At 38.7% G+C, this 17,876-nt stretch overlaps 1 protein-coding gene across 8 annotated transcripts in view; it reads left to right on the top strand.

Annotated features, from left to right (window-relative positions):
* Positions 1-210: 210 nt before the first annotated feature.
* The window catches only part of NKTR (natural killer cell triggering receptor), a 42,027-nt gene continuing 24,361 nt past the window's right edge, over positions 211-17,876 (top strand). For 6 of the 8 annotated variants that reach the window (XR_009747058.1, XM_061474428.1, XM_061474427.1 and 3 more), the window contains exons 1-6: positions 211-341; positions 666-760; positions 9,276-9,350; positions 13,156-13,263; positions 14,290-14,334; positions 16,107-16,194. Coding sequence is in view for 7 of the 8 variants with exons in the window: in XM_061474428.1 (XP_061330412.1) it covers positions 703-760; positions 9,276-9,350; positions 13,156-13,263; positions 14,290-14,334; positions 16,107-16,194 (374 nt within the window). In the remaining variant the exon portion in view is untranslated. Of the gene's footprint in view, positions 342-665; positions 761-9,275; positions 9,351-13,155; positions 13,264-14,289; positions 14,335-14,642; positions 14,671-16,106; positions 16,195-17,876 lie in introns of those variants that run through there. The other 2 variants (XM_061474429.1, XM_061474430.1) reach the window with 2 other exon arrangements.

The following is a 17,876-nucleotide window of genomic DNA, read 5'->3' as shown; positions in this document are numbered from 1 at the left end:
ATCCCCCGGCCACGAAAGGAGACACGGCAGGTTCGCCCCTCAGGAGGGAGCGGTGCCCCCAGCCCTGAGACTGGGCGCCCGACCCCACCATCACCGCGCCCCCGTTCCCTCACAGCAGGCGGCGGGAAACCGCGGCGGGGGCGGGGAGGGGCGGGCCGTAGCAGCTGGAGGCGGGGCCGCGCTGTGCTGCGCCGTACCGGGGCGGGGCGGACGGACGGGCCGTGGAGCCCGTCGGCTAATGGCGCTGGGGGCCGGCGGCGCTTCCTGGCAGCGGGGCGGAGGGCGGGGGCGCTGAGCGGGGCGTGCGGCGCGGAGAGCGAACAAAGCGCCGGAGCTGCCAGGTAAGGCCGCGGCCGCCGCACCCCTTCCCGGGGGAGGAGATAGGTAGGGCAGGCAGCGCTGAACGGGGCTGTGCCCCCCTCTCCCTGTTCACCTCCCCCATGTTTGTGAGAGGAGGAAATTCCCCTCGGCGTGGTTTCCCCCCGCCGGCCTCCTCCCGGTGCCCTGCCGCCTGCCCTCGCTCTCCGGCGGCCCCGCTGCCGGCGGCTGAAGGGGGAGTGGGAGGGGAAGGTGTCTCCCGGAGTTTCTGGCAGCGCTGCGGCCGTGTAATGCTACCCCTCGGCGGGGCGGGCTTGGCTCCCAGCGCGGCTCCTCTTTGTGTCCAGGTGGCGAGGCCGAGGGGCTGCAGGGCTGCCCGCGGCCATGGGGGTGCAGGACCGGCCTCAGTGCTTCTTCGAGATAGAGATCAACCGGGAGCCAGGTAAGGCCAGTGTCTCTGGCACGAGTCTTGTCTGAAGTGTCGTGTTTGGGATGGGTTTTACCACATTTTTGCCTCCCTAATGCACTCGAGCCGTTATCAATGAGTTTGCCCATTGATCTTATTTCTGAGTTAGTTTTAGTAACTTTTGATGTTTACCAGTGTGTTGGATGTTTTTTTATTCTCTTAAGACACATTTTTAGTCTCATACGTGAGAGGCTCTGTGAGGCTAACACCATTTTCAAGATAAGGAGCATCCTTTATTAGAAGTGCTGCCTGGTTGTTTATTGTACCTTTACAGTTCTGTAAACTACGGAAAACTGGGGCAAGTCGTGAGGAAACTGGAAAGGTACTCGGAGAAGTAATTTTAATCATATGGTAATTAAAATCGGAAAGGGACCTCAGGAGGTCAGCTGGCAAAAAATCTTTCCTCCTCCTGCTTAAAATGAGTCTTGTGAGTGTAAATAAGGAATTGACCATGGGATTGTAGAAGCAGAGAATGTCTCATCAGGTGGCCGCTTCAAAAAAGAAACATAATTAAAACAAATCCATCTCTTAACTCATATTTTCCCTATGGGAAGTGTAATCTGCCTGTTAGGGGCAGACTGTGAGTTTTAATCCCGGAATAGGTACTTGATTCCCTCTTCTGTTTTCCGCCCTCTGTAAAAATGGTTGTGGAGATTTATTTACCCATGGCTTTGAACATGAATTTGTTAATGCATCCGAGTTGCCTCGCATAAAATGCTTTATATTGCTGCTGTCTATCTCTCAGAAAAATTAAGGAATGTGATGGCTTCATTATGCTTTCACTTTCAGTTTTTGCTTCAGTGTTTCTCTGAAAGCCTTTGAAATAAGTTTGTATCTTTGCACTTCAAATTTCAGTTGCTTTCAAATATAACTGTAACCCATTTAACTTGCTTTTTCATTTCAAAAGACAGATTCAATTCAAGCTTCAGTGAATTCTGAATTCAGCCTTCAGATAGTGCATATCTATAAATCTGTTGCTGGTGTCACTCCTGTTTGAGTTATTTAAATGTGCCTTTTCTGAATACTTTTATTGAGGAGAAAAAAGTTAATGTAAATGGACTTTTAACATTTTCTATGTCTTTAAATTTAGTTTTACTATGAATAAGACTACTAAAAAGGTTTTACGTTGGGTAGGTTTCCAGTTTAGGAATGATAGTTTAATGGCATTGCTTTATAGCAAAGACAACTCATTATTCATCTCATTTGCTTGTAATCATTGTTAGGGGTTTTTTGTTTTGACTCTCCATCTGAAGAATCTCTCCCTGTACTGTACTCTTCTGCTGTTTATGTATGTGTTCCTGCTCTTTCATTATATCCCTTGTTGACTGCCTTGTCTCCTCAGCCTTCTGCTGTGCATCATGAGTGAAAGCACATTACCTTGTTTTTCCTCACATCTGTTTGGGTTTGATGACTGATAGCGGTGTCAGAGAGGAATTGCAGTGTTAGTGTTCTTGGTGGTGCAGAGCTTTGGTTACCTGAAGTAGACAGAGGGCTTTGGCTGTATTTGTGGCTGTCAGTGTTTATTGTCCCTTTAAAGTAACAGGGATCTCAAAAGTGTATATCAAATTCAGAGCCGTGCTGGTTTCATTGCACCTGACTAATGGCTTGTATTTTTGCAGGAAAATGTGCCAATTTGTAAAATATTGGTATGGGACTTAGGTGTAATCTGGTTATGCTACTTTATTCTGGTGTCTGTTTATGAATTCACTATGCAACTATGCCTCAGGATTTAAGGTTATATTTAAAAAGCTTAAACATTGCTCTTCTAGCTGTAAGATGACCTTCAAAAGCTGAATCAAGTGGGAATGATAAAGCAGTGCTTCCAGATGACATGAAGCACTAACTGTGAGATGTACTCTCCCTGCTGATACTAGTGAGGTATTCATTTTAACTTTTAAACTGCCAGCAGATTTTGAAGTTAAGGCTTTGTTTATTTGACTTTAATACAATAAGCTGATCTGCTGGCTCATTTTTATTAGATGTAGGGAGAAAGAACTGGGCAAAAGATCAGTCCTACATCTTGTCGCTAGCCAAGAGATAAGACATACCCCCCACCCTGTCTACACTGAACAGCTGAACTAATATCTCCCCACAAAATTCAGAGAATAAGCAAACATGCCTCTTAACATATTGGAGACATCTCTTCACCTGCAGAACACACAACCATGTTATGTTTAACAGCGTAGTTGGGTGTCCAAAAATGTTCCCCCAACAGTGGGGCAAATTTTGAAGGCTTTGCGTCTGTGTTTTTAAGTCTAAATTTAGGCTGTTTTTAATAAGTTGCCTGTTAAGCATTTTTTATGAATGCACATTATGGTTCATAGCTTTTGAAGAGCAAAGGGAGAATAAATCAGAAATAAGTGTTTATCTTGATACTAACACCAACAGCACCTCTCCCTCCTCTTGGGCCCCCATACCAATGGATGTGGCTGCATACAGGGTGCACATAGGAGTAAACTACCTTACAGTATTCCAAGAATCTTGGGATGGCAGCAGATGCCAATTTAAATAATTCTATCTCTAATCTCTGATGCAAAAATCTGTGTGGAGCTTCAGTCTTTCAGATACTGTGATAATTAGAACAGATGCCTGACTAGGATATCGCATACATAGTCTGAGTCTGCTGCTGTAGCATTTCTTGTGGCCATCCAAGATTCTTTTTTTTTCACACATTTCCCCTCCCACCCTTCCCCAGCTAGATTTATACATCATGAAATATATTATTTATTCATTTTTGCTTTTTTCATTCTTATTCTTGGAAGAATTTTCCTTTTCATCTTGGTTTATTACCTCCCCTCCCGCTGTCCTTTGTTATTGTTTAACCCTTTCCTCACTTTTTCATTCTGTTTCAGTTTCCTTCCTTTGGTATGCCCCTTCCCTTATCAGTCAATCTGCTGTTCTATTACTTCTCTCCTTCTAGTCAATTCAGGCAAAAGTCTGGTATATTTTGGAATTTCAGCTGCTGCTGCTATGAATTTATGTGAAATAAGCTCCACTGCAAAAGTTGTAGTACTGTGCTTGCATTAATAGAACCAGGGATGCTTTATGGGGATTTTGTTACCCTTCCTGGAGACAGAAACTGTTCTTAACTGGCTTCTCATTAACCTTCAGGCCTTTGAAGGCAAAAAGTTGTATATTGGCAGAAAACAGATCAGCACTTTGTCCATGAAACAGTTGTCAATCCAGTTAGGTGTAGTACAGCAGGAGCCAATGGGGCACTCTGTATGGGGTACCCCTGTCAGGGCCTATAAGGGAGCTAAGGTGTAGATTCGGAGGGAACTGGTTTAATAAAAACTGTAATCCAGTCATCATATAAAATTGTTGTCAGTGCAGAATGAAATACCCTGAAGACTTACTTTGAAGTGTAGAACAAATTGGATTAGTAAGTGGAAGATCTAACTGATGAGCCTCTTTTGCTAGGAGAAGAAAAAGTGCAGTCTTTCACTTGCATATCTCTGTGAAATATAGTAAGATAGTAAATTTTTGTTGTATGCAGTACTGAAATATGTTTGCTTTAGTGGAGACCACAGAGTTCTGTAATGGAGGAGCTTCAGGTAGTACTTATGGAAGACTGGGCTTAGTAGAGAGCTGGGGAAGTAAGTTTATGGAGGCTTTCCTTGAAAAGAGTGTAAAGTGGGGTAAGGAAGCATTAACCAAGTATTAATGTGTCAAGGCATAGATGCCTGCTCAGGGCAACTGTGACATCCATTGTTTTACCTGGTGTTTACAATCTGTTCCTTTTCCACAGTAAGTTTGTATTTTTCTGAAAACTGTAGCTACATTTCTACTTTGACGCAGTCTTTTAAAGTTTATATGACTTAGTGCTGACAAATTTAGGGATAAATATATCAATAACGTTAAAATACATTCTTTTTAGTGAGCTGTTATTTAAACTTTCAGGCAGATCTGTCTAAGCTTTTTGGCCTCTGACAGGCATCCTGGAGTCAGCCTGTAGGGGATGTGCGTTGCTGTTTTAATGGTTGTAATCCCTGCTTTCCTCTTCAGCAGGATATTCCTGTTGATATACTGAAAAAAAAATGCTTCAGTGACTGTGTACTTGGCTTGCTCTGGGAAACTGGGAAAAGTCAAACCCAATATATTTTTGAATAGCTAGATTTATTTTGGGAATGTCTGTCTGAAATTGACACCTTTATGGTCTAAACATAACATCTAGCAAAACAGTTTGTACTACATGGCTCCTGAGGTTGTTTCAGAAAAGTTGAGCAGCTAAACTGGAGGAAATCACTGAATAAACATTTTAATTCACTGATTTTATTAGACTTTGCCAGCAGAAGCCCTCAGCACAATATAGCATGGACATTCCTACCCTTAATTTTTACCACTTAATTTGAATCAAGTACTAGTTCTTCCTCAGCTGAAAAATTGATCATGTGTTCAAAAACACAAGAAAAAAACCTCTCATCTTTTGATTTGAAAATAGTCCTGGAACTGGATTATTTCTGATTGTAATGCTTTCAGGTTTCTATAAGCTTATTAGCTGTGTACAGCACTTTGTGAAACCAAACTTGAAAACATCTTTGACTTTATATATACATCACTTACTGTATGTAGTTACCAGTAAGGTAAATACTCTTTCATCACTTTAATTTCTATCAAAAATATTGTTTAAAAAGTCAAAAGTTTTCTAACAAATAAGAATGTTTTATCAAAGTATTGTCTTATAAATAATAGGCAGATGTTACGTTATGACTGGATAAATTCCTATGGTGTTGGCTATCTCAAGAAGTACAGTAACGTACTTTAAAATCTACACTGTACTATAGGCAAGCACATCATCATAGCTGTGAGGTGGTGAGATTCAGTCTTCTATTGAGAATACACTAAAATTACATAAATGTCCTGCCTGTTGATGTGTTAAAATCAAGATTTAAGAGTTTGTGTAACTTTCTTGTGGTACTGGAACATTTACATCTCATGTTAGATGAGAGTTTCATTGTTAAAAATATAATCCTAATTTTTTAGTTTTAATTTATAGTGAGGCATCTCTGCAGGTTCATCTCTTGGCCAAGACCAACCGAAGAGTCAGGGTAGGTTGTAAGCAAACTTCACCTACTTGAATACCTCTTCTTAGCAATTTGTTTGTTTGCTTGTTGTCTTGTTGTTAGTCCTGGAAAGTTTGTTCCCTAATGGGATAACTTAATCTTTTGTTAATTTCCTCTATACAGTGTAGGTGGATCATTTGAGATAAGAGGTGTCTAAATCTGAGAAAATGAATAGCATCTCAAATGCTTTATCTGTGTTATGTCAGCACCTACCTCAGCTCCAAGTTTAAAATTAGATGTTTCCTGTTATTTTTTTGTTTGAGAGATGAGAAAGATTTGTAAGTTCTAAGCATAACTTTTATGCAGATTTTTTTTTTTTAATTAACAGCTGCTGTTTCATATGTATTTGTCAGATCAAGGTGTGAAAATGTGTTTGATCTTTCTCTGGCACATTTAATTGACTGTCAGTGGAAAAGCTTTCAGTGATAATGGTATTGATGCAGCTTAGGTAACATACAGGTAGCAACGCAGCAGATGGACACACAGTATGTGGTTTGTGTCTTGTAAGCACATGGCACTATTTTATATAGCCAGGTAAACTGGGTAAGCAGTACTTTAGGTTATATGGAGGTCCTTGTCTTTTAAACTGGTTTTAGTCTTTTGGTTGTGGATATGTGCATTACAAGCAGTTTGTTGGAGTTGAAAGGCAGGAGAAGCTACCAGATGCTATTATTGACAAAGCATGAGCTTAAGATGCTGTTGAAATCATGACACCTTAGTTATGAATGTTTTTTCCCACCTTCTGCCTTAGCATCTTCAAGAGCTTCAAATGACATTCTTCAACCAGAAAACAGAAGTGGTGGTGTTTGCTGCTTCACGTGCTAGATATGGTGGGGTTTGTATGTAGGACAGGAACTTGCAAGCCAGAGGCTTCTGCAGTTTATGTCTGAGGGCAGCTCGTCTCTATTTCTCTACTCTTGGTATAATGGGGATAGTGATGACCTTTTCTTTGCAAAGTGCATATATTATTTCACACAGTGAATGCAAGAGAAAATGTATATGTGGCTTTTTAAAGTATTTAGTCACTGTTCAGCGCTTTTGCAAGAGGGGGAATGGGCCTTCTGTTCTTCTGAATGACTGTGCTTTTAGTGAAAATTGATAACTCTTACTAAACTGTCTACTCCATTGTGTTCTCTGCATGAGTCTTCAATCTGCATAGGTTATCATTATTTCTTCACTTGAGAATAGCTGCTTTTTCATACTGGTTGTTACAGCTACCACTGTTTAATGTGAGGTCTTTGAATATTTGCAGTTTCTTCATTCTTTGGAGACCGTTCCTCACCATTTTCTTTAGATTTTCCTACTGTAATGAGAAAATTCAGAGAACCTTCTTACTGTAGTTAGTGGACTTCTTACAAGTACATGTAGTGAGACGACAAGGGGGAATGGCCTTAAGCTGAAAGAGGGTAAATTTAGATTGGATACTAGGAAGTTCTTCCCTGTGAGGGTGGTGAGGCCCTGGCACAGGTTGCCCAGAGAAGCTGTGGCTGCCCTATCCCTGGCAGTGTTCAAGGTCAGGTTCGATGTGGCTTGCAGCAACCTGGTCTAGTGGAAGGTGTCCCTGCCTGTGGCAGGGGGTTGGAACTGGATGAGCTTTAAGGTCCCTTCCAACCCAAACTGTTTTATAATCCTATGAAATGCAGACATTTCATCAGCTGAAGGCATCTTGAATTTATATCCAAGACTACAAAATACAGGTGGTATTATTTTGTTTCTCCCCCTTTTTAACCAACAGTTCACCTTGTTGGCAATTACGTATGTTTGGACAAAGGCTTAAAATTGAATGCAATTTCTTAGGAGCTTCTCAGAATTTTTCTTAATGACAAAATATTGAATAAAAGGCATTTGAACTTCTTTTTTTTTTGGGTGTGGAAGGCATCGTGGTTTAAGCCCAGCCAGTAATTCAGAACCACACAGCCGCTTGCTCACTGCCCCCCCTCTTCCTCCCCCTGCTCCAGAAGGGATGGGGAGGAGAATCGATAGAATGTAACTCCTGGGGGTTGATATCAGAACAGTCCAGTAACTAAGGTATAATACAAATCACTGCTGCCATAATAATGATAACGGAAATAACAAAGGGAGAGAATACAGCTGCTCACCCAGCCCTACCAAGCAGTGATCTAGCCCTTCTGGGTAGCTCCCACCAGTTTATATGCTGGGCATGACATGCTGTGGTATGGGATACCCCTTTGGCTAGTTTGGGTCAGGTGTCCTGTCTCTGCTTCCTCCTGGCTTCCCCTCCTCCCTGGCAGAGCATGAGACTGAAAAAGTCCTTCGTAAGAGTAAACATTACTTAGCAGCAACTAAAACCATCGGTGTTATCAGCGTTGTTCCCAGGCTGAAAGTCAAAAACACAGCACTGCACCAGCTACTAAGAAGGAGAAAAATGACTGCTACTGCTGAACCCAGGACAGAAGGAAAATAAAAAAATCTTTGAAGTCTTACCAGTGCACGCCACTAGAGTGTAGTGCTCATTAACAGATTATTTCTGGTCTCCTTGTAATGCTGGTTGACAGTGTGGCTTATTTATGACTTATTTAGCAGCTTCCTATTTGCTAATTGTATATTTTTTGAAGCTTTCATGTGGGTTTTGTGGGTATTTTTCTTTAGCAACATACACCCCAGTATCTTGGAATATAAAAGAAAATGTGAATCAGTTCTAACCCAGTATATATGAAAGCACTCTTCAGCAGTACTTAATTGTCTTGGAAGGTACGTAGCATAACTACCACCAGTAGCATGGGGGTAGCTGGACTGAGAGAATTAGTCTGCCCACTTTGCATAGGCAGAAGGTAGTATGTGGCTCATAGTACCTGGCAAGTGGAATGTAAATGCTAAAATTGTTGTTGGCGTTTTGCCTGCCTTTTGTATTTTGGTTCATCTTTTTTGTTCGTTTGTTGTTAAACTAGACGATTTTGGGAGAAGAGTGCTGATGTATCTCTAGTCCTTAACACAGTATGGGACTAAGTCAGTTGGGCTTTTTAGGTAACTGCCACAGAGGAAGCTGTGATAATGTTACTATTAATTTACTTGTATAAATATAGTACACGGGAGCAGGGGAATTACTCCAGCTCTCTGAGGACCTGTATTTATGGCACATGTTTTCAAAACAGGAATCGGCAGGATAAAAAATTTTAATAAGTAAGTTTGTCTTTCAAATCAAAATGGAATAATTAGGATTTTAAATAAAATTAGATGTAATGATATCAGTCTTCATTTTTTTGTTATGGTGTTGTTCTTTCCTGCTGCTTGTTTTAATGTATGCATATTTGAGATGTTTTCTGGTTGATAAAATAAATGTATTGATAAAAATAATAAAAAATTGATAAAAAAATTTATGGGAAAATTTTTTTTTCAAAATATGCTTATTTATGTGAAGTTTTATTATAAGTTATAAAACTCTTAATTTTTTTTTTTTAACCTTTTAGTTGGTCGAATTATGTTTCAACTCTTCTCAGACATATGTCCGAAGACTTGTAAAAACTTCCTTTGCTTGTGCTCGGGTAAGTAGCATGCTCATATTTAAGATTTCTATTTCTTAGAATTATTATTTGTTATGCAAGTATAATCCACAGCATAATAATAGTGCTGATCTTTGTTTTCCTGGGGAAAACAAAGCTGAGACTTGTTAGACCTGAAGAATGTTTGAATAATGCATAGCAGGAAATAGTGTGGTATTCTGTAACTGTCTGAGTTAGGATAGTGGCAATAATACATGATTAGAGAATGCTAACTGAATTTATGGAACAAAAACTTCTGGTCCCTAATGTGGGACTCCTTTAGGTAGAAGTGATTGACAAGGCTGAGACTAACAAGAGGTCACTGAAGTTACACAAATGTAGGATTATCAGGGTGCTAGGATTTGTCAGGAGACATATTTAATATTAATGTCACTGCACAGTATGATAGTGATGTTTGACTTGGGACACTACATAAAGCTGAATATATTGAAACTTTTTCTTATATAAAATGTTACTTATCTATAATAAAACTTTGAGTATATTTCAGGTTCATAGAAGTGCTGCAGAGATCAGAGGAAAGAACCATCTTTTAAATCTGAGAAAACTTCTTCATTTTTAGCTAATGAAGGACTAAAAGGGAATATGATGGCCCCATAGAAATACTGGCATTGTTTGGTTGGAGATCTGTGAAATCAAAGGTGCAGCACTTAAAAAAGAATGTCTGGGTATAATGTAGCACCTTCCAGTCCATTTTTTAAGGGTGGTTTTGGTTTTTGGGGGTTTTGGTTTTTGTTTTGTTTTGAGTTTTGGTTTTTTGTTTTTTTTTTAAATTAAGCAGGACTTAGCTTTTTCAAAAAGAGTACTATTAGCAAGGATTTGGTGGGGTTTTTTGGTCTGCGCTGTTCCTCAGAGATTTTTCAGCTGTAAACTGCAGATTAATCTTGATTGGATTATTACAGGAATTGGTGTGTGTTTCAAAATACATTCTTCGCATAAGTGTCTGTTGGTGCTCTCCTGGTCTTTTATAACTGGGTGCTCAGTGATTTACAATATATCTTGAACTAACTATACCAGTGAAGCCTCTCCCTTTTAACATGAAGTAACTCTTTTCCAATTCCTTCAAAGACTCCAGCAAGACTTTCCAGGCAGCATTTTAACATCTGGCTCTAGTGAGCAGCAGCTTTTAGCTATCTGGTTATGTGAAATAAATTTGTTGATATCCTTATGTATTAACTTCTTAAAGCTAATCTTGTCAGAGCTCAAATCCCAGAATGTGATGTGTTCTAGATAATCTCTGAAGATTCAGAATAGCTTCATAACACTATGAACTGTGGAAGGTGCAGTATGTACCTCATTTTTTTGAGGTCTTTCTGTGGTGCTTCCTCTTTTTATTCTACTCTCAGATTATTTTTTTTCCTCTTAGAGATACCTAGAGATAGACTAAAAATGGGCAAGAATGGTACAGCTCTCATACAAAAATGGGAGCTCATTTGAAGTTTATCTTATTCAGAATAGAGTACAAAAGATAAAAAATTAAATGCAGTATTAGACTGGATAGCATAATGTCTGAGCCTCATGTTCTGTAGCTCCAAAGAATTGTTTAAATCCTGACAGCAACTTTGCTAGAATAATGTTAGGTGGAGGTAAAGGAAGGGAAAGGTGTTGGAGATAATGAGGAACAAAACAAACAGGCAGAACAAGTTTTTAAAGCAAAAAAGTCTGAGTTCTTTGTACTGGATCCCTGTTTCAGTTCTCTTCTGCAGCTGGCTGTACAAGTTTCATTGATGTCTTCAGTTGCAGCTTGTCTTTAATTGGAAGAATATTGTAAAGTAAGCAAAGTTAGGAGGTCTACTCTTGAGATATGGACCTTGTAGCAACTTGAGCTGTGTCCATCCATTGTGTGGTGGGCATGCATTTTGTGAAACCACACAAATGGTGGTTTCATTTGTCTCAAGGTAGAGGGATATGGCATGAGAGAAAGACCAGTATTTAAAATGCTGTGCCCATCATCCTGCCTGCTGCTCCCTCCATAATCTATGTGAAGCAAGCCAGGATGTTTTTGTCGGAGACAGATGGAGGATGGGGTGATTCGGGCAGCCTTCCTGCAGCCTGACGTTGTCAGAAATAGACCTGGCTCCTGTGAAAAAATGCTGTCTGCCTTGACAGTGAGAGGCTCCTTGCATTTAAATTAAAACATCTGGGCTTGCAAACTGTCATTTTCAGGTCCTTCCGTCAGTCCACCTATTGAACAAGCACAGGCCCAAGCCCATCTGCTCTTTGGCACTTTGTCAGGAGCTTCCTTTCTCATAATATCAAATGAAGATAACTGGTGAGAGCCATGGGTATGGAGAGTCAGGGTAATGGAAAATACATTATATTCTCCAAGAAGAGGGTTCTACAAGTACAATGCCGTGAGTGGGTTTTGTGTCACTCTCTTTGCCCTCATCCTGGCAGCAGTTGGCTATTTAGAATGGCAAATTCGGTGTGATTTGGCCAGGAGTTAATTTTGTGTGGAGGAGCAAGAGATTGCAAAAGGAGAGTGTTGGTTCTAGGTAACAAGTACAGGAACATTTCTGAGTGAACTACATGGTACAGAACATACAGGTTAAATGTCCTCTGATAGAGTGTCAAATGTCTTTTTCATAATTAGTGGTGGGATGAAACAGAAAATTAGGTTATTTGTCCTTTCTCATTACAGACTATCTCCTGAACTATGGTTTACATGGGATTTTAGCTGTTGTATGGGGTATAATATACCTAATGCCCTTAATCACAGTGTTCTGCCAGCTCTCCACTTTCTGGAATCTGAAGTCAGTGTCTCTTGTTTGTTCCTTGACTGGGTCAGTATAAATCCCTCATGAACCTACTAGCAGGACCTCTGCCCTGCCAGTCGCAGTACCCTCATCCACATGCCCAGTGAAGTTTTTCTCCTGAATTTTGGAAGAACTGTTAATGAAACTTTCTCAAAAATCACCACTAGGCTTGAGCTACAGCTGCAGCAGGAGTCCACTGGCTGTCATTCCTTAAAAAATACAAGGCTCAGAAAGAATTAACAGGTTACTATGGCCTGGTGTGCCTTCTGCTGCTGCATAAGAGTGACCCCGGTAACAGTACAGGATTTGAGGAATTTTTTGGTTTTCGGTTGTTGCCCTCCTCTCCAATCCCCGTTACAATTAACATTCAGTTCACCCTGGAACTGATCTTGTATAAACAATTCTGTTCCCCTGTTCTGTCACTCTTTTCAGAAATGAAAGTCTCAATTTTCATACTGAGATGGTGAGGGTCAGTGCTGGGTAAATTGGCATTAGTGGGTGGCCCAACACTGTTCATGAACTGGTAAAGATCTGAAGCATGCTTGGAGTAGCTCAGTCCCATTTTTCCATGACTGGACTGTATTGAAGCTGATTTGAAGCCTGTTCTGACCTCAAATTTCTGTCCAAGGATTCAGGTGCCAAATCCAGATATATAACGGTTTGAAAAGGAGTCGGGTGTAAGCTTCAGCTAGCATCACAGTATAGCCATAACCACAGAAAGTAATTAACCCATCATTATAATGAACTTTTATTTTCTATAAATTGTCACAAGTGGTTTGCTAATAAATACACTCTTCCTTGGGAGGGGCTAGAATTTTTTTTTTTAAGAAATAACCTAATTTTCACTTGAGTCCCCTTGTAAAGAGGTCCTGTCTGCTATTAATGAATGTTGAAAAGGCAACAGGTAGAGGTGTGGTGTCTTATATAGTTCTACGATTCTGATGGCTCTTATATACATCAGCAGTAGGGAGGGAAAACCCTTACAATTTATTTTGTGACAGTCTGTAGATTCTTTTTATTTAACCCTCTTGCAGGTGAAAAAGGAATTGGCAAAACAACTGGAAAGAAGCTGTGTTACAAAGGCACTACCTTCCATCGTGTGGTTAAAAACTTCATGATCCAGGGTGGGGACTTCAGCGAAGGTAAAATACATGTTTAAAACTGAAATGCTATAAATGGAACTTTGTTATGACTTACGTGATTATAATGTAACTTTAGAAAGTGCTGTGGAATTATTACAGTGCCATAAAAATATTTAATTTGCTGTGAATTATAGCACTTCTTTGTCAATTTTTGAAATTATGTTTCATTTGAAGTAATATTTGTTTAGAAAAATGTATTAAGTTAAAGAAGGAAAAACCCTTTAGTTTAGGGGCTGGTAACACTTACATTATTAAAACAGTTCAAGTCCAAACTGTAGTTTTAACTGCTTTTCACTTTCGTGCCTGCAGTAGAGGTGGCACGAATCATGCCCTATTAATACTGGGACATAACTGTTTGAATAAGTTTAGAAATAAAATAGTAGATAAGTTAGAAGTGTTTAATGAAAAAAATCTCTAAAAGGATATTATCTAGGAGTTTCTTTGCTTTCTTCCCTGCAGCATGTACAACAGTACAGCAGTGTACAACAGAATGTTTTAGCATTTTGTCCTTCCCTGAAATACCTGTCCTTACCAAAATGTCTTTCTCCTTCACTTACTGAAATCTTTTGCCTGATAAAATGTGTGTGGTGAAGGAGTATCTTGCTTTGAGAGTCAAGTAGAAGAGCATTTAAAACTGCTAGTTATGTTCTTAGCCCTTCCATTCTAGTGGCCTTTCAACGGCTTTGGGCCAGGCAAGATTGTTGCTCATACCTACTGTTGTCTGTTTCATTTTTATTTTTTATTATTTCCTCCTTGCTGTTGTTTTGCTGGATGCTGTTGCTTTAGCAAATACCAGTGAGGACTGGAGAACTGGCCTTTAGAGCCCAGTGTTCAGAGGTACTAAGGCTATCTTCATTCTCAGTATTTCGAGTGTCAACAGGACAATGCGTGGCTGTGACTGAGTTGAGGAGTAATTCTAGTAACTGGCCAGAGTGTACTGGTTTGCAGTAAACTGGTGGAATGTTACGTATGACTTTTTTTTCATAAACAAAACAAAAGGTTTAATTCATGCTTTTTAATGCACAGGTAATGGAAAAGGAGGTGAATCTATTTATGGTGGCTATTTCAAAGGTAAGAGGAAATACATCTTTGCAGATTCTTTATTTAGTTCTGAGATAAACAAATCTTGATTCTGAAGGTATTTAATGCAGACAGGTATACTTATAGATCACTTTTTGCATGAAACTAATGTTGCATGAGAATCCTTTTTATATGCATGACTTTCAGATAATTTTTTTGGTAATACTTAACTTTAACTGACAATTAAGGCTAACATTATTTGTTAAACATGACTTTCAGCATGGAGGTTAGGCAACTTTATTCATGAATAAACTCCTATCTTCCTGCCTAAAACTGTCAACATATTCTTTTGTTTATAGAGATTGTGGTCTTTTGCAAAATGAAAAGGTAAGAGACAAAAGCTCAGTAACACAAATTCAAACTCTGTTCCCTTGTACCCTCCCTAGTAAATATATAGCCAAGTGATACGTCCGTTTGTAGATGGATATCTGTTGCTTGGAAAAATGAAGTGTTCTGTGTCTGACCTTTCTGAGGGTTAGTAGCTTATTCTGAAAAAGAATACTGGCATAATTTCCATCTCTAAACAATTATTTCTTGTTTTGTTAATGTCCCTTTCCTCCCCTTCCCTATTCAAGGTTTGTATGCTTGGTGTTTGTTTCTGAAAGTAGTTTTACTTTGTTTATATGCTAAATAAGTTACTTTACTTGCAAAGAATTTGTAAATAAATGTGCATTTACTTCTTTTCAAAATCTGTTGTTGGAAGAAAAATGGTGAATTTATAACATATTCAAAGACATAAAATTCTTTACTGGAAAAAAAACCAACCCAAACCAATGGGTAGTTAATGTTGTATTTAAGCATTAAAAAAAGCATTACATGTATTTGGGTAACAGCCCCGGATTCTGTATGTTTTTCAAGTAGCTCTGCGTGGTTAAGTGCATGCCATTAAGTTTGTCTTACAGGGACATCATTTGGTTTTGGAGTATTACAACCTTTAGTCAAAAGAAAGTCTTGAACAGATCCATTTGCTAAAAAGTTAGTAGGGTTAGTTTCTAAAGGGGGTGAGTGCTGAACATGCAGGACCATGATGTGTAATCTTGCAAGTAACGGCTTTGTACACTCAAATTACTATTTTTAGCTTTGAAAATGAGCTTCAGAAGATCTGGGTTTATATTATGCTGTGCAACCAGAAGTCCTCTTTAATTTACTGGAATGCAAAATACATGTTTAGTTTAGTCTTAATTGATTTTATACTTAGGTTGCAGGAACAGTTTGTTCTTTAGTTTCTTATTCAGGTATTTATTTTTTTCTCCCTTGGACATTTTGAGACTTCCAGTTTGGAGTGGATAGGTGGCTATCTCATAACGATACACACTGGGGAAATGGTTTGTTCTCCTGATCTTTCTTCCTGAGGTGCATACTGTGTAAATAACAGTATCATGTATGTTTAGTCTTGGTTTAGGATTTCAGTCAATTTGCCAACAGTGTTCTTATTCAGAAAATGCTGGATTTAAATCCAAGTCTATGGGAGTCTACTGTTTATTGAAGACAGTACTGATGACTTTAAATGTTTTTTCATTAGAAATGTTTGCACTGTATCTAAAGCTTTTTCTTTAAGAAAGAACATTTTCTGTCTCATAACTGCTTCTACTGTAACTTTGAGGTGCTTATTAAAGCTTTATTTTTGTTTTTCTTCAACTTATTCATGTTTCTTTAGCAGCAGCAGCAGAATTTCTCCTTGTAGCATCCATAAGTTACTAAGAAACTTAGCCTAATGTTCCTTGTCAGGGAAAATCTGACAAACATATTTTTTCTTCAAACAGATGAAAACTTTATTCTCAAACATGACAGAGCGTTCCTTTTGTCAATGGCAAACCGAGGGAAACATACCAATGGTTCCCAATTTTTCATGTGAGTAGATGTAATATGACAGTTGAGCTTTTCTTAAACAGAGAAGCGCTATTCATGAGAAAGATGGTATTGCTAAATTACCTATAACAATGTCATTTGCCTTACTTTAACTAGGGTTGAGTGGGTACCTGCAGTGTAAGCTATAATAGGAAACATTAGTTACAACTTTCTTGTGATACATATTTGGATTAGAAGCTGGTACTACATGGGTGTTCCTTGTTCATTGCTTTTTACCCTAAAAATGCAGCTAGGGTAGTAAGTTCTTATGTCCATTAAATACATTCTTTGGCTTTGTATATGCACCAACCAAATCTTAACAGGTTATCTGCAAATTACAATGTTGAGTATTGTATGCAGGAGGGAGCAAGATCTAGAGGTGGTTTGTATGGATTTGCACATAGTTATTAAAATATGATAGTTTATGATTTAGTTTGGGAGTTTTGTTGTCTCTTCTTTTTGGGGGGAGGATGAGTAGGGTTTTATTTATTGTTTTGTGGGTGGTTTTGTTTGTTTGTGGGGTTGGTATTTTTGTTTGTTCCATTTCTGGGGTGTTTTTTTTTTTTGTTTAATTTTGGAGTATTTGTTCCTGACATGCTTTTCTTCTATGTTGCTACCCAGTTCTGTTTACTTGTGCATATGCCAACTGTGTTGGTACCAACACTATATAAAATTATGTGTTCATAATAAGATTTTTCCTCCATTACCTTAAAAAAAAATTAAATAATCCATTCCAGTATATAGCCGTATTTTGTTAAATTGTAGAAAATACATGAGACTCTACCATCAATAAATACTCAGGTCTGATATGTCAGGGTCTTCTGGTTACAATAGTTAGTTGTATTCTAGATTCAGTATTAGTATTTTTAAGCTTGCATGTATTTTTACATGATCATTCCTCCTGGTAAATCCCTTGTAAAAATTGCCTTCTGTTAATCTTTAACAGCTAAAAGAGCTGAATTATAGCTTTGGGCTTGTGCTGAGAACAACTTTGGGAAATAACACTGCTGTTTTCAAAAGTAAATTTTAGTTTAGTTACCTAACTAGAAAAACCTATTTTTTTCTTTGCCATCTTTCTTGGGGGATAAGAATGAATGGCGCTTCCCTGTCTTCAGTAAAGGAGTTAATTGTCCTCAAGAATCTTTTTTTTTTTTTTTTTCTTTGCTTGAAAAAGATCTTCAGTATGATATGGTAAAGTTCAGATAAGAGACATTTTTAGGTTTCTTCCTAAAGAATGCCCTAAAAATGGAAAATAAATAGGAACCTAAGAGGAAGTCTTTCACGGTTACCACCATTCCGACTTTCCATAGAGGTAAAATTTTGTCAAAAGCTTGTTTTATGTCATCTTCAAAACAAGTTTTGGATGTTGGGCTACCTTATAGTAAATCTGAGTGGATAAGTATACACATTAATCTGGAAATGTGGCTTAATAAGCTCTTTGAAAAACATTGGTTCATTGTTTACTGCTTGGTGACTTCTCTCTTGGTTCTCTTGCCATAATTTTCCATTTTTAAGCTTATCTGAACAATATAGATGGAAACTTTATGATGTCACATCAGTCAAGAAGCTTTCATTTGAGGGCTCTAAAGTTTCTTTTCTCTCCTGCACTCGATTCAGAAGTCATCTTATTTCCTTTATGCTCAGTAGGCTCAGCTACTTATTCAATTAGATTTAATAAACACCTT

Source organism: Pezoporus flaviventris, unplaced genomic scaffold (assembly GCF_033815535.1).
Source record: "Pezoporus flaviventris isolate CSIRO_AGI_PZ_B2104156 unplaced genomic scaffold, CSIRO_AGI_Pfla_v1 ptg000079l, whole genome shotgun sequence".
In the NCBI taxonomy this organism is placed as follows: domain Eukaryota; kingdom Metazoa; phylum Chordata; class Aves; order Psittaciformes; family Psittacidae; genus Pezoporus; species Pezoporus flaviventris.
Note: the sequence above shows the minus strand (reverse complement) of the source record. Positions and strands in the feature narration are given on the sequence as shown.